The sequence below is a fragment of the Sarcophilus harrisii genome, chromosome 1 (assembly GCF_902635505.1).
Source record: "Sarcophilus harrisii chromosome 1, mSarHar1.11, whole genome shotgun sequence".
Classification (NCBI taxonomy): domain Eukaryota; kingdom Metazoa; phylum Chordata; class Mammalia; order Dasyuromorphia; family Dasyuridae; genus Sarcophilus; species Sarcophilus harrisii.
The window spans coordinates 668,757,135-668,772,489 of record NC_045426.1 but is presented as its reverse complement, the minus strand read 5'-3'; the positions used below and the strand labels follow the sequence as shown (position 1 = coordinate 668,772,489).

At 46.0% G+C, this 15,355-nt stretch overlaps 1 protein-coding gene across 4 annotated transcripts in view; it reads left to right on the top strand.

Annotated features, from left to right (window-relative positions):
• MAST3 (microtubule associated serine/threonine kinase 3) overlaps positions 1-15,355 on the top strand; it is an 81,607-nt gene that overhangs the window by 12,310 nt on the left and 53,942 nt on the right. For 2 of the 4 annotated variants that reach the window (XM_031948221.1, XM_031948220.1), the window contains exons 2-3: positions 645-676; positions 4,510-4,599. In XM_031948221.1, the coding sequence (XP_031804081.1) occupies positions 645-676; positions 4,510-4,599 (122 nt within the window). Of the gene's footprint in view, positions 1-644; positions 677-3,782; positions 3,932-4,509; positions 4,600-15,355 lie in introns of those variants that run through there. The other 2 variants (XM_031948222.1, XM_023496822.2) reach the window with 2 other exon arrangements.

The following is a 15,355-nucleotide window of genomic DNA, read 5'->3' as shown; positions in this document are numbered from 1 at the left end:
CTTGCAGTACAAAGCCAACTTACTTTCCTCAGCCTCCACACTCTCTCTCACAGATCTCACACCCCATGAGACCTAAGAGCATAGAATCATTCCCATGCGTGCACAGGAGTCTTTTTGGAAAACTTCAGCATTTTAAGAACTCCAGTGACTGGGCCATTTACCGTCACATTAACTCTCCTAGTACTTGAAGGACATGGAAGGGGAAAGTGTGGTCCCTACCCCCCTTTCCCATTCCTTGCTCTCTTTTTGTCCCTCTCCCCTCCCAAAGTCCTTCAACAGAAAGAGCCTCTGTGTGAAGATTGCCAGGTTCATGGTTCTAGTTCCAATTCCCTCACTGATTCACTGTTTGTTTTGGGGTCAGACATTTCCTCCTCCTGGAGCCTCAGTTTCCTTCTCTATATAATGGGTATACTAGTCCTCCTAGGGCTATTATAAGGAAAGTTACTCCTATAGATAAGGATTCAGTGTTATTTTTGTTATGATTTGTGGGGAAAGACCTGGATCGGGACCCCAAGCTTCATTCCTGACTCTCAGAAACCGGGCTGGGATGGGAGGTGGATAGGAATTTTGATCTTTTGGGCCATTCTGACTCCCTGATATATGCTACCATAGTCTGACCTGCTCTCCCTTTTTTTTTATTGCAGAAAGAACTCAGCCTGCCACGACGGGGACGGTCGTAAGTACCTGGGGTGACTTCTAGCCTGATGAGGTTTTGGCCAAGATCTGGAACTTGGGTCCCTTCACAGCTTCCTTAGAGAGGGGGGGCTCAGGCAGATGAGAAGGGCAAGAGAGGAAGCAGTCTGCAAGAGTGCCCTGGAGAGACACAAACTGGGCTGGCCATACAAAGGCCGGCCCCTCGCCTCAGAGAGCGTACATCCTAAAGGGGAGAAGAGGAGGAAGAGGCAGCATGTACAGAGATAGATGTTCCAGGAGACAGAGACAAAGGTCAGGGTAACCCCAGAGGGAGCAGCGCTAGAGGAGATATCCAAGGTCGTGTTCTGAGTCAGCCTCTTCTCCAAGTTCCTTCTGTCGCCGACTTACTGTGGGACTTTGGGCAAATTACTTCCCATCTGGATACCTCCGTTTACCAGTCTGGAGGGCAAATCATTTTCCTCTCTGCGAGCCTCAGTTTCCTAACCTGTAAAATGAAATCCCTAGACCAAATAGTCACTAATCTTCCTTCCAACTCTGGCATTTGTGAACTGAATTTCATCCAACATGCATATATCAGGCACCTAGTGTATATAAGGCATTGTGCTTGATACCGGGGATACAAGATAGAAAAAAAAACCAGTTTAAGATCAGCTCTCCCCTCTATCTTCCCATTGTGTGGTGTCTCTGAGCGGCCCCTAGTGGGGAAGTAAGGAACAGCCGCTCAGGGCTGTGTGACTCTTGCGGAGGGGGGTGGAGGAAGCTTCTCTGGTGGGTGGATTGTTTCTGTTCTCGGGGCCAGGGTAGGGCAAGAAGGCTCTTTCCTGTATTTGTATCCCTAGGGCTTAGCACAGCACCTGGCAAACAGTAAGTGCTTAATAAATGCTTATTGACAAACCGTCCAATAGAGTCACCCTTGGTGATAAGGCATTGTTTACAGAAGCCTCCTGCAAGGATGATCCTGCATTTGTATTTATTCCTGTAACATTTATTAAGAGTGGAAAGGAAACAATGATAAAACCCAGTCCCCTTGCCTTCACAGAGCTTGTCGGATAGATACAAAGCAATAATGCCTTGTGGCCTTCACAGAAACCTTGTGAGAGGGATAGGGAAAATATTTATCTTATTAAATTCCCTCAGTTTCCTCATATGTAAAATGGGAATGTTGAATTATATGACCACCAAGATCCCTAAATCTATGAGATTATGATCCAATTTCTAGATGGGGAGACTTCAATCCCAAGAGGAGAAGTGATTTACCTTTTGGTACATATAGAGTGAGTGTTGGGCTGGGACTAGGACCCCTGCTTTCTGAATCCCAGGTTAGGCTTCTATCTACAGCCTTCTGCAGAGTTCTACTCCTCATTCTACTACTGACTCTTTAATGTGACCTGGACCAAATGGCTCAACCATTCTCAGCCTCTATTTCTGCTATAAAATGCAAGATCGGGCTCAGTGGTCACCCAGGTCTCATATTCCATGTTCTGTATCATTAAGGGCTCTCCCTGCTCTGAAATTTTCTGTTCTAAGGGCCCTCCCAGCCCTGACCTCCTGGGTTCTAAGGGCCTCCCAGCTCTGACCTCCAGGGTTCTAAGGGCCTCCCAGCTCTGACCTCCAGGGTTCTAAGGGCCCTCCCAGCTCTGACCTCCTGGGTTCTAAGGGCCCTCCCAGCTCTGACACTGCCCTAAGGGCTCCTCAGTTCTGACATTTTGTGTCCCAGATCTCATATTTGGGGTTCAGAGAGCAGGCCTGGGGACTCTCGGGAGCTGGGGAGCTGGGGTGGGTAGGACGAGGTACGGTCTGAATGAAGCACTCTTTGGTTCCCCTCTGGGTCCCCGGGAGCTTGAGCAGGCTGGAGCCCGGACCGGGGCAGCAGCAGCTGCTATTCTCCCTGATCTGGCAGGGCTTGGGAGGGGACCAGAACACACCTTGCTTCCTTCCCAGACCCTTGGCCTGGGGCCAGCTTGGGATGGGCTGTGCTCCTTGAGCTTCACCCGGGCCAGGGCTGGCCAATCTCTAAGGAGCGAGGTGGGGTCAGGCCTCGGGGGCAGATAACGGCCGGGGTCGGGACGGCCTGTTTTCCTCCCGCGGCGCCGGCATGTTGCAGACCGTACCAGAGCCTAGCCTGGGCAGTAACAGCCAGGACTGGTGACCTGCCGCCTTAGCGATACCATAGGCCCAGCTCTGGGGGACAAGTCGGTCTTGCTCCTCTCGCCCTCCCCTGGGCAGCTCTGCATAAAAGCCCCGGACTTTGGAACCATAACAGCTGGGTCTGAACCCTGCCCTGACTCATACTAAGGGGCAGCCATCGGCCGGGCACAAAATCCGCTTGAGACTCAGCCTCCCCTTCTGGGAAAGGGGAGGAGTGCTCCCGTAGCGCCCCTCTCTGAAAGGCGGTTGGGATGAAACCAGCTCCAGCCGAGGCAGACCTGAGTTCAGGTGCCCCTTCTGGCCCTGGCAGTGAGAACCTGGCCTCGGGCCCCGGCCACGGAGAGCAGCAAGTGCTTAACTGCATCACACGGAAGCATCTTGTGAACAAGCCTTAAACTGCCATATTAATATCATTTGCTGTTATTAAGGAGAATAGCACTGTGTCCTCCTCCTCCCGTTTGCTCCTCCCTGGGACGCGTCCCTTTCTGCCCCTCCTCCCAGCCGGCTCCCTCACTCTTAGTCCCTCCTTGGGGCAATTCCCTTTCCCGCCCCGCCCCGCCCGACCCATTGCTACCTATCCAGCCCTCCTTGGGGCGGGTCTCTATTCTGCCCCCATTCCCACCCAAGGGCCCCTCCCCGGGACAGGTCCCTATTCTGGCCAGCCCCCAGCTGGCATCCGGCCTCTCTTCTAAGCCCCCCCCCGGAGCAATGCCCCCCTTCCAGCCAGACCCCAACTCCAAGGGCCAGTTTCCCCGCTCCCGGCACGCTTGGGGTTCCCGTGGCCCAGTTGTGCACTCGGGGCGGACTCCCCGGAGGAGGTGCAAGGAGTGACGCGCGCGTAGAGGGGGCGGGTACAGCGCAGCGTGGAGGCCTCCGCCCGGCTCCGACTGAGGATCCGAGGCTAGGGACCGCCCCCCCCCCCCCCCCCCCCCCCCCCCCCCCCCCCCCCCCCCCCCCCCCCCCCCCCCCCCCCCCCCCCCCTCCGCGCCGCCGGCTGTGGGGACTGGCGGACTGACAGCTCCAGAAGGAGTGAGGCTACCGGCCTTCCCTGCCTCCCCCACTCTCAGCCCCCTCCCGCGGCCATGAAATCCCGGCGGGACAAGCTGAACATCCCGGCCCTGACCTTGGAGTGAGTAGCCTGGGGGGCTGTCCGGAGGCGGCGGCCCCACTTTTGATGGAGGTGGGGCCAGGGAAGCCGCGGGCTGGAGAGCGTCGGATGGGGAAGGGGATCCCGGAGTGTCCGGCCCGGAGCCTCTGTTGAGGTTACTAGGCGACCGGAGCAGGGCCCCTTCTGATTGATGGGGCGCAAAGTCCGTGATTCCCCCTCCTCCTGGGGACTCTCACAGTACCTTCTCCAGGAGTCCATTCGGCCCCAGCCTCTGTCCTCCCCGCAGATCCCGGAACCCCTGACAGAATCGGGGAGCGGGACTTCTCCCGGGGGAATCTGGGGCACTCTGAGGGACGGGTTTCTGCTCCCCAGCCCTCAGCGCCCTCTCCTGCCCCTGGCTTGGGCTGAACCTCCTTCCCTGCACTCCTGAGCGCCCCCTTGCCCAGTGGACTGGACCAGACCCTCCGGAGGCCCAGCCTAGATGTCTCTTCTCCCCTTCCTCCCATCTGCCGCTTCCCGACCAGCCAGGGTGGGGGGCTGGCCGCTGTGGGGTGCCTGGCTCTGGGGAAGATTCACAGGTTGTGGTCCTCTCATTGCAGTTTGTCACCAAGTAGCCAGAGCCCGACCCTGCTGAGCCCTTGCAGCCCTGCTAGCCCCTGCAGCCCATTACAGACCCTGCACCCCTGGAGGTAAGACCAGGCCAGAAGAAGACCTGGACTGCCTGCTGGGAGAGGGGGAGGGACACCGAGGACTTGTCTGGAACTCAGCATCTCCTACTTTTCCCCAGGGAACCTGTTGCTTATTACCTTCCAGGGGAGGGTGTGTGAGAGTGTGTGTGTGTGTGTGTGTGTGTGTGTGTGTAGGGAGGAGCACCCACTGCATCTCTGCCAGCTGCCTAATGGGTAACGCAACCTCAGCAAAGGGTGACTGTGCCTAAATCTCAAAATCTGTTCCAATGAATATCGAAACTGGGAGGGCCCTCAGAACACAGACTGTCTGTCTGTACCAGGGAGAGGGGAGCCCTCAGAACACAGACTGTCTGGGCCAGGCAGTCCCTTAGGACATAGACTGTCAGGGCTGGAAAGGCCCTTAGAATAGGCTGGGAGCATCCCTAAAACAGAATTCTGAGTCCAGAGGGGTCTTAGACCCTCAGATATGGAATGGCCCAGATGCAAGGGGTGAACGTGAGGGAATGCTTTGAACATGAAACTTCTAATGTTGGTGTTCCAAAGTGATTCCAACTTACCTCCTATATCCAAAGCTAAGCGGAATGACTCTTAGCCATTCTTATCCTGCTCTCTAGGCCTGTTTCTGAGCTTTGTTAAAACCATCTTCTGTGCCTGGAATGGATTCCCCATCTTGGAGCCCATCTCCTTAGGCCCTCTGTAGAAGATTTCATGGCTCTTACTGGTAAAAGCACTTTCTCCCTCCTCTCCCCTCTTCTCACACTTTGACCTATGCTTCTCTTTATCTCCTTCCCAGGTCTATACTCTGAGACCTGTGATATGCTGATTTCTACCAAAGTTGAAGCTGTTTCTACCAGTTATTTATGTGCTCGTCTTCTGTTCCTCTCCTAATCAGACTGATGGGTAGTCATCAGAGGCAAACCCTTGGAGGGCAGGCTCTGTCTGGTCTACCTTTCTGTCTCAAGCACCGGGCTTGGGCTCTGTTACCTTCCATCTCAAGCACCGAACGTGGGACTCTGTTAGATAGATGTATCTTTATTAGAATTTAATTTGTGGGAAGGGAGCCTGGTCATTCATTTTACAGATGAGGTCAGAAAGGGAAAAGAAATTTGTCCTAAGTCCCACAGCTAAGCTGGGGCATATTGGAACCCAGGGCTCCTGATAGGAAGACCAAGCCCTTTCCAAATGTACAATATTTCTTTTCCTCTTCCTTCCCTTTCTCCCTCCCCTCCTCTTCCACACACACCCTTCCCCCACCTTTTGTAAATATGAGTAGAGCTATAGACCTTCTGGTAGGGAGGACTTTTCCCTTTAATTACTTATCAGTCAATGGATAAACATTTATCCAGCTCCTGATGTATAACAATCATTCTGCTAGGCCCTGGGAATACAACTACAAAGAAACAACTTTATTGATAGCAGACATTTACTATGCACTATTTGCTCTACTGGGTACTTTACAAAGGCAAAAATGAAATAATCCTTACCCTCAGGGAGTTTAGAGATTAATGAAGGAGACACGTGCATTCGTGCATATTGTATATAATTTGTAAGTACAAGATAATTTGGGGGAGGAAAAAGCTGAGGGGAAAGTTTCCCTAGAAAGGGGGAATTAGCATTTTTATAGCTCCTGCTGCTTTTTTTAAAATAAGCAATAGACATCCCACCTTGTAAATCTCAACTAGAATAGAATCAGCACCCAGTGCTTTACCACATAAATGGCATTTAAAATCTCTTCAGCTGGAATTGCACTTAGGAAGTGATTGATTTCAACTTGAGGTAAACAGACAATAGCTTCAGCATTGACTGATGATGATCTGTTGAGAACACTGTGGAAGTGTTCATTCCATCTAAGATCATGTCTTTATCACTAATCAGTGAGACTCCGTCAGCACTGAGTAGTTGAGATGCAGCATAAATAGACTTCAATGCATCATAAAAAGAATTTGGATTGTTACTATCAGCATAAAACTTCCTTCTTCCTGAGCCAAGAATGCTACATCTCTCTGTCATTTTTGAGAGGTCCTTTTGTTGGTCCTTTGATCCTCCTCAAAATGAAGAACAACAACCACCTCCTACTATGTGCCAGACATCATGCTAGCCACTTTTTACAAATATCTGATTTGATCTTCATAACAATCCCGTAGGGTAAATGCTATTATTGTCCCCATTTTATAGATGAGGAAATTAAGGGGCAAAACAAGGGGAAGTGTTTTGCCCAGGGACACACAAGTAAGTGTCTTAAGGTTAGATTTTAATTTAATTCTTCCAGACTCCAAGCATAGTCTTTTATTTGATTTCACCAGAGTTGTATTCCAGGCCCCAAATGGAGGAGAGTTGTATTTACTTTCCTGCCAGAGGTGAAAAAAATCTCAGAATCTGGTGAATGCCTGAGAGCACCTAAAATTTCATCAGACAGTGATGGAATGCACTCTCTTCTCTTCAATCAACCAGGATGGGAAACTGCCTTTGAGTCTGTAGGTCAGGAGAAAATGATTTATGAATGTCAGTCACTATTCATAGAAATGTTTAGGAGTCTCCTCAAGGCCCCTTCATAGCCATGTTACCTTTTTTTTTTTTTTTTTGGCTAAGATAATTGGGGTGAAGTGATTTGCTCATGATCACACAATGAATGCTAATTGTCTGAGGTCAAATTTGAACTTGGGTCCTCCTGATTTCAGGGTCAATGCTTTATCCACTGTGCTATCTCACTGTTCCATAGCCATGATATCTTAATGGGTCCTTCTGTTCAGGTAATAAGAGCAGGTGACTTATTTCCATTACATGGATAAGGAAGGGAAAAAGCATTTATTAACTGTACTAAATGCTTTACAAATATTATCTTATTTGATAGGAAAGGATATTTGCAAATATTATCTCATTTGATATTTGATATCTTCACAACAACTCTGAGAGGTTTTTTTAATAGTTGAAGAAATGGAGGCAGACAGAGGTTAAATGACATACCCAGAGTCACACAGCTATTTAGTGTCTAAGGCTGCATTTGAACACAGGTTTTCCAGATTCCATCCACTGCTCCATAAGCTTGGTTGAGATTCAGAAAAAGGAAGGTACTTGCTGAAGTTCATTGCAAGCCAGTGGCAGAATTGTAGAAATCCTACATTTTGAGCTGAAACGCTGTCTCATTTTTACAAGAGAAGAAACTGAGGCTCAGGGACCTGCCCAAGATCTAAATAATGGGAGCAGGATTAGAATTCACATCCCTTCAACCCAAATCCAGGGTTTCTTCCAAGAACAGAGAAGTCAATTGTCCACAGTCACATGACACATTAAGTGGAAGAGGAAGGATTTCTGTTGGGAGTCCCTACTTCAGGTCCTGCACTCTTTGCCATATCATCCTGTCAGAGTTAAGGTTAAGATACTGGTCCCTCGACTCTCAGGGCCCTCTAGTCTTATCTCTGCTGGACCATCTGTGGGGTACCTCATGCCAGACCAGGGCCGTGCCCAGAATGAGACTGACCATCCGGACTGAGCCAAGCCAGAGGAACAGCTCCAGAAGGACTGCTCTGGGAGCTATATATAAAATAAGTCCCTGCCCCTTCAGTCCACATAGAGTATCATAGCCTTAACTACAAGTGCTTTTAAAACCTTTTTTTTTTTTTTTTTTCTTGGATTTCTAAACCCTCCCAAGATGGGAGTTGGAGTTTACTGGCTAGATTTCTTTTTTTAAGGACCACACTTTCAACCAAAACCACTCTCCCATTGATTGGCCGCCACCACTAGATCCTAGGCAAAGTCCCATTTGACCATTTATTTGGGTCCTGATTGAATCAGATGGAATATAAATAGCAATCATTTTGCTTTGATCAGAAATCCTGAGAGTTTTCCTTTCCCAGATTGATTGATTGATTGAGGCTTTTTTTTTTTTTTTTTGGAGGGGGGGGATGGGATTAACTAAATGAAAAAGGCCATTCTTTGCCTCAGTTGCTACCTGGTCTTAATCACTGAATGGGTGCAGCCTCAGTCAAACTGATGTGGTTGAGGATGTGGGGTTGAGGATGTAGAATTAGGACTGAAAGTTGGGTTCGGCCATGTGAAGAATTCACAATGGTCATTCTTTTTAGCAAAAGATAGATTTATTTAGGGAAGAAGATACAACAAAATGAGGGGATACAATAGACACCAGGAATGGTAAATATGAAATAGAGTGGGAAAGCATATGAAACACAAGTTCCTCAGTGGCACTCCCAGTTACCTAGTAGAAAGGGAGCACCTCTTGAAGTTGGGGTATGTTCTTAGCTGGAAGACTAAATTCTAAAAGGGGCTTAGCAGCCTGAAAGAGTAAGCTATAAGGAAAGCTGGCTTGGAGAGCATAGTGGAATTGGGGGAGATACCATATGGCATGGGGAACAGACAGGTAAGGAGAAAGACACCACAAGGCAGAGTACCATGATGGACTCACCCAAAGGAAGGCAGCAGCCAGGGGATGGCCCATAAGTAGATTTTATAAGGAAAATTTAACCTCAGAGACATGACTGGGACGTCTGACAGGGCATGGTAAGGCATCTCCCCTAATTTCAGATCTGCTGAGGGGGTCTACCTATCTCAAGTCTTTCCCCACTTCAATCCATTCTCCATCCAGCCACTCATGATTTTTTCCTAAGTTGCAAATAAATAAATTTGTTGATGCGATCTTCAATGGTAGGTGTGGTTAGCAGGGGAATTGATTCCTGAGGCAGACTCTGATAGAGATCAATTTAGCTCTGTGATCCTATCCTCTGGGGAGATTGACCAGTCTGAAATCCAAGTTATGTCAAATTTTTGAGATCCAGCCTCTGTAGAGATCTCCAGCAGACTTGAGATGGGTAGATCCCTCAGCAGATCTGAAATCGTTCAGATGCAAAATGATAAGAGTCTTCTCCAGAGTGGGGACAGTGTCTGAGAGAAAAGGGGGTATATTCAAGAGGTGTTTTAGAAGTGATGTTAACAGCCCTTGGCAACAGCTTGGAAATGGGGGGGGGGGTGAGAGATAGTGAGGAGTCCAGAATGACTCATAGGTTGGATGCCTGAGGGTCTGAAAGGATGGTGTTGTCCTTCATAGTCATAGGGAAGGTAGGAGGTGGGGAAGCTTTAGAGGGAAAAAGAGTTCTGTTTTAGACACTGAATTTGAGATATTTGCTGGACATATATAGTTTAAGATGACTAAAAGGCAGTTGGAGATGTGAAATTGGGGGAGCAGAAAGATTGGGTTCAGTCATGTGAAGAATTCACAATGGCCATTCTCTTTGGCAGGAAAGATAGATTTGATGAGAGTTGATTCAGTTCCATGGAAGTTGAGGAGATCATTAAATGAAGTCGTATAGGAGAAGAGAAGGAGGGACATCAGGCCATGATCTGGAGCAGAATCCAGCAAAGGAGACTGAAAAAAAAATCAACCACATAGGTAGGAGAATCAGGAGAGAGCAGTGTCCCTTAAACCTAGAGAGTATGAAAGAGAGAGTGATTCACAGTGGCAAAAGCTGCAAAGAACAAAAATTGAGAAAAGGCCATTGAATTTGGCTTCTAAGAAGTCAAGGGTCACTCTGCAGAGAGCAGTTTTAGTGGAATGTTGTCCTTTGTTCTCAAAGAGGATCCTGATCTCAGGATGGTGACGCCATAATATACAAATGAATTGGATTTAAGAGGGAGGGTTGTGCAAATTCACCAGACTGACTCACTCTCTCCTCCGGAGCCATCTGGGTTCTGTGGCCAGATTGAGATCGGGTAAATGGCCAAAGGCTGTGAAAAGACAATTTAAAATGAAGAAATTAAAGGCATTTATGCATGAAAAATGTTCTAAATCACTATGAATGAAAATTAGGACAACTCTAAGGTACTATCTCACACCTCTCAGATTGGCTAAAATGACAGGGAAAGATAAAGATGAATGTTGCAGGGGAGGTAGGGAAACTAGGACACCAATGCATTGTCAGTAGAGTTGTGAACTAATCCAACCATTCTAGAAAACAATTTTAACTATGCTCTAAAGGCTGTAAAACTGTATACCCTTTGAACCAGCTGTCTCAACTGGGTCTGTTTCCAAAAGAGATCATAAAAAAGAAAAAAAGGACGCACGTGTACAAAAATGTTTGTAGCAGCCCTTTTTGTAATGGCAAGGAACTAGAAATTGAGTGGATGCCCATTAGCTGGGGAATGGCTGAATAAGTTATGATGTATGAGTGTTATGGAATGTTATTGTTATATAAGAAACGATCAGCAGGATGATTTCAAAAAGGCCTGGAGAGACTTATAGGAACTGATGCTGAATGAAGTGAGCAGAACTAAGAGAATATTATTCATAGTAACAAGATTATGTGATGAATAACTGTAATAGATTTGGCTCTTTTTCAACAATGAGGTGATTCAAGTCAATTCCAATAGGCTTGTGATGGAAAGTGCCATCTACATCCAAAGAAAGAATTATGGAGACTGAATGTGGATCAAACCATAGCATTTTCATCTTTTTGTTGTTTGTTTGCTTGGTTTTTTTTTTCTTTCTTGTGTTTTTTTTTCTCTTTTGATATGATTTTTTTGCACAGTATAAGAAATATGGAAATATATTTAGAATTGCACAAATTTAACCTAGATTGGATTGTTTGTTGTCTTGGGGAGGGGAGAGGGAAGAAGAGGGGAAAAAATTTGAACACAAGGTTTTGCAAAGGTGAATGTTTACTATCTTTGCATATATAGAAAAATAATTTACTATTAAAAATAAACTTCAGACTATAAAAGAAGAAAAAAATAGATCAGCATGACAAGAGGTAGGCTGATGTGGCCACAAGTGAGATTGTAAGGGGTTAAGAAAGTGAAAGTAGGGAAAGTGCAAGGGCATATTGCTGACAGTCTTAAGCCTTTTGAAAGGCAAGAAGGGGTATAGGAGGAAGTTAGTAGGGATCAAATGAAGAGTTTTGGATTTGTTTGTTTTGTCACAATAGGGGGAGACATGTGGGCAGTAGGAAATAATTAGAAATATATATAATCAAGCAAAGCAAAGTCCCTCCCTGTCTGTGTCCAAAAGTCACATCTGATTCTGTGTCTAAGTTAAGTCTATTACCTCTGGCAAGAGCGTCGGCATGGAGATCATTTCATTGCTCAGAGTACTTAAGCCTTTCAAAGTTGTTTTTCTTTCTCTGTTCCATATTCTTCCTCTTCCCTTTCCCCTGTCTACTGATAAGGCAACACATTGTACACTTTATTCTGCTCACTTAACTCTGCCTCAATTCATAGAAGTCTTCCTAGTTTTCTCTGAAATTGTCCATTTCATAACCTGTCACAGTGCAATAAGATTCCATTGTATTCGTATACTACAATCATTAAACTGTTCTTTAATATAGACACCCCCTTAGTTTTGTTTGTTTGTTTGTTTGTTTCTTCTATTCTTTTTCTTCCTCCCTTCCTTTTTTTTTGGCTAATGCAAAAAGAACTTCTATAAATGTATTTTATACATAGATCATTTTCCTCTTTGATCTCTGTTGGAGTATATAGGATGTTTAGCTATGTGAAAGGGTATTTAGTGGCTTGAAGGCAGAGTTCCAAATTGCTTTCCAGAAGGATTCGCCTAATTCAGAGCTCCACCAACAGTAGATTTTTTAATTGTCTCATTTTTTCAAAGAAAATTCTCTGAGCAAAATTATTCCCTGGGGGCAAAGGGTGGATTTTCCCTAGACAACCCTCCTACCAACTTACACCCAGGTTAGTTAGTCCTTCTTTCCTTCTAATGTTCCTAGTCCTAATGTTCCTTCTGAACATTAATTCAAGAAAAGAAGCAGGATAAGCTGTTGGTGGCCAGAAGGGGGCAGCATGTCCTAGCACACTCTGGGTAGACTTGGGGCTGTCCTGATTCTGGGGGACTTTGGCAAAAAAGGAAGCTTCATCCTTTAAGAAGGGGAAGAGCTAGTGAGAGCTGGAAGCCCTGATGAAGTTGCCTTTGGACAGTTCAGAGAGCTAAGAAACCAAGTCCTGTTGGCAAAGCCCTCTATATCCATTTCCTCATTTGAACCTAAAAATACTGAGAAATAGATAAGAGAGGTATTATTGTACCCATTTTACAGATGAGGAATTGGAGGTCGAATTGCCCAGACTAACACATTATCAGAAGAAGGAAACAAGCATTTAAGTGCTTTGTTGTTATTGCTTGTCCTTTATTCTCCAAGATGATCAGGATATCTGGGAGGTGGTGCAATGTTATGCAAGTGAATTGGATTTAAGTGAGGGAGGGCTGTGCAAGGTCACCTGCCTCACTTTCCCTTCCAGAGCCAGCTGGGTCCAACGACTAGTACTGATCAGGACTGTTAAGAGATGGCTCTGGATGAAGTGAGGTGTTGAACAAATCTCAGTTTGATTGAGGGCCACACCCATTTAGTGATTAAGGCTAGATAGCATTGAAGCAAAGAATGGCTTCTTTTACCTAAGTAAACAAAATCTAAATAAATCTTGGAGGGGAGGAGGGGAAGAGCCACCGAGTTTCTGGCCAAAACAGAATGATTTCTATTTACATTCACTCTGAATCAATCAGGAACCAAAGCAATAACCAGTGGGGGCTTGACCTGGGACCTATGGTTGGCCAACCAGTGAGAGTCCGAATAGTTTTGGTTTAAGGGATGGATGGTCCTTAAAAAAGAAATCTAGCCAGAAAACCTCAAGATTTCTTGGGAGGATTCATCAATCCAAAAAACAAAAGTTTTTAAGAGCATGTGTACATAAGTGTATGGTACCTCATGTGGACAGAGAGAGGGAAGGAAAAGGAGGGAGGAAGGGTGTTTCCCAACTGACAATTCCAATTGGGTCCCCAGTCACTGAATGAGTGTGGTCTCAGTCAGACTGAGACTGTTAAAGGCTAAGGTCTCCCATTGCATCCCAGTCATCCTGATCTTGCTATTGGACTCAGATGGCTCTGGAGGCAAAAGTGAGCTTCCTTCATGCCATGGTTCTCTTTGAGAATAAAGGACAAACTAGTACTGGTTCTGTGCCAATCACTGTACTGTGCCCTAAGGATACTAATACAAACCAAAATACTTGCCTTCAGGGAGCTTACATTCTGAAATGAGAGAGAGGAAACACACTAAAAGGAGTTGAAGGGAGGAATGAAAATGGAGGCTGCTGGATGAACTGAACTATGGGAGAAGGGAGCTGGCCTGGTGGAGGTTGTTTGAGTGTGAGAATGGCTCAAGAATGATAAGACAGCTAGTTATGTGTCAGAGGTGAAGCTCAAATTTAGGCAGACGTTACTTTAGATATATAGATAGGAGCAATATAATAAGAAGAGACCTGGGCCTTGGTTTTCTCTTTTATGAAAAAAGGGGATTTATTAGATGATTTAACAAATATTTTGAAACCATATATTGTGTCCTTGACAATACGCTCAGTGCTAAGAAGAGATCATCTTTAAGGGCCCTCCCACCTTTATGTTCTGCCATTCTGGGTTCTAGTTCTCACATTTTCTGTTCTAAAAGTCCTTCCAGCCCTGACATTCTGTGTTCAAGTTCGTTTTGTCTTCTAAGGTCTTAGAGATAGCCTTGGGATATAAGTTTTAACATATCAGAGCAAGAAAGGATTTAGAGAACATCTTGTGTGATCCCCTCATTTTAAAGATGTGAAAATAAGGCAATGATTTGCCCATACTGAATCAGTGGTAGAGCTGAGACTAAAACCCAGACCATCCATTTCATGGGTCTTTCTCTCCTAGTGCCTTCCATTTGGGTCTCTATGGGCTCAATTGCTAGCCAGACATTTCAGAATAGCCTCTTACACAGTCCAGAGAGCAAAATTCCCTGGATTCTCTCTAACCCTATGTGTCTCTGAAGGCTGGTCCAGTTCCCTGCAGCCACTTCTTCAGGACTGGCAAGTGAGGTAGGATATTGGACTGATGCTATTCCAAATATGCTTCACTTCTCTGGGTGTCATTTTCCACACCCTGAAAATGAGAAGTTTGGAGTAGATGACTTGGGATCCTAATAATAGAATCATACATGCTGGGATGGAAAGGAATTTAAAAGGCCATTTAGTCTGACTCCCTCATTTTACAGATGGAGAAATTGAGACCCACAGAGATCAATGACCTGTCCAAGATCACCTATGTAGTATGTGACAGTTACAGGATTTGATCTCAAGTCCCCTGACTCCAAAACTCAGCCTCTTTCCTAATTCTTTGGGGGTTGACTTCATACCATCCTACAATTCTACATAGACTCCTATACCATCCTGTGATTTGCTAGAATATCTATCTGGGCCTTCAGAACCCAATGGGATTTCAGAAAAACCAGCTGTCCTTCACTGAGTGTCACTTCCATTATTGGTACAAGTTTGAAAATCTGTTCCTGACCCTGGTACTTCCAGCTTCCCCAGCCCAGATGATCTTTGAGGTCAGGGCTGGTTGATACCTGCCAGCCCTGGGGGAGAAAAAAAGACAAATGTAGCATGCTATCATTATCTCCTAGTAATGAGGGCTATTTCTAATAGCCTCTGAGCATCTCTGAGAAAGAGACAGGGAAGGGCAAGTTATATCCATTTTGAAAACTGGAAAAGTAAAATTCTTCTTAAAGTCAGTCAACCAACAAGCATCTGTTAAGTACTTATAGCATGAAAGGCAGTGCACCAAATGCCAGGGGTACAAAGAGAGACAAAAGACAGTTCTTGCCCTCAGAAAATTTACATTGTAATGTGAGAGGTAACATGAAAATAATGGGTATATAAACCGAGTAGATGGAAAATGACCAGAAGGAGGAAGTGATTTCCTGAAAGCTGCCCAGTGGTAATGCTG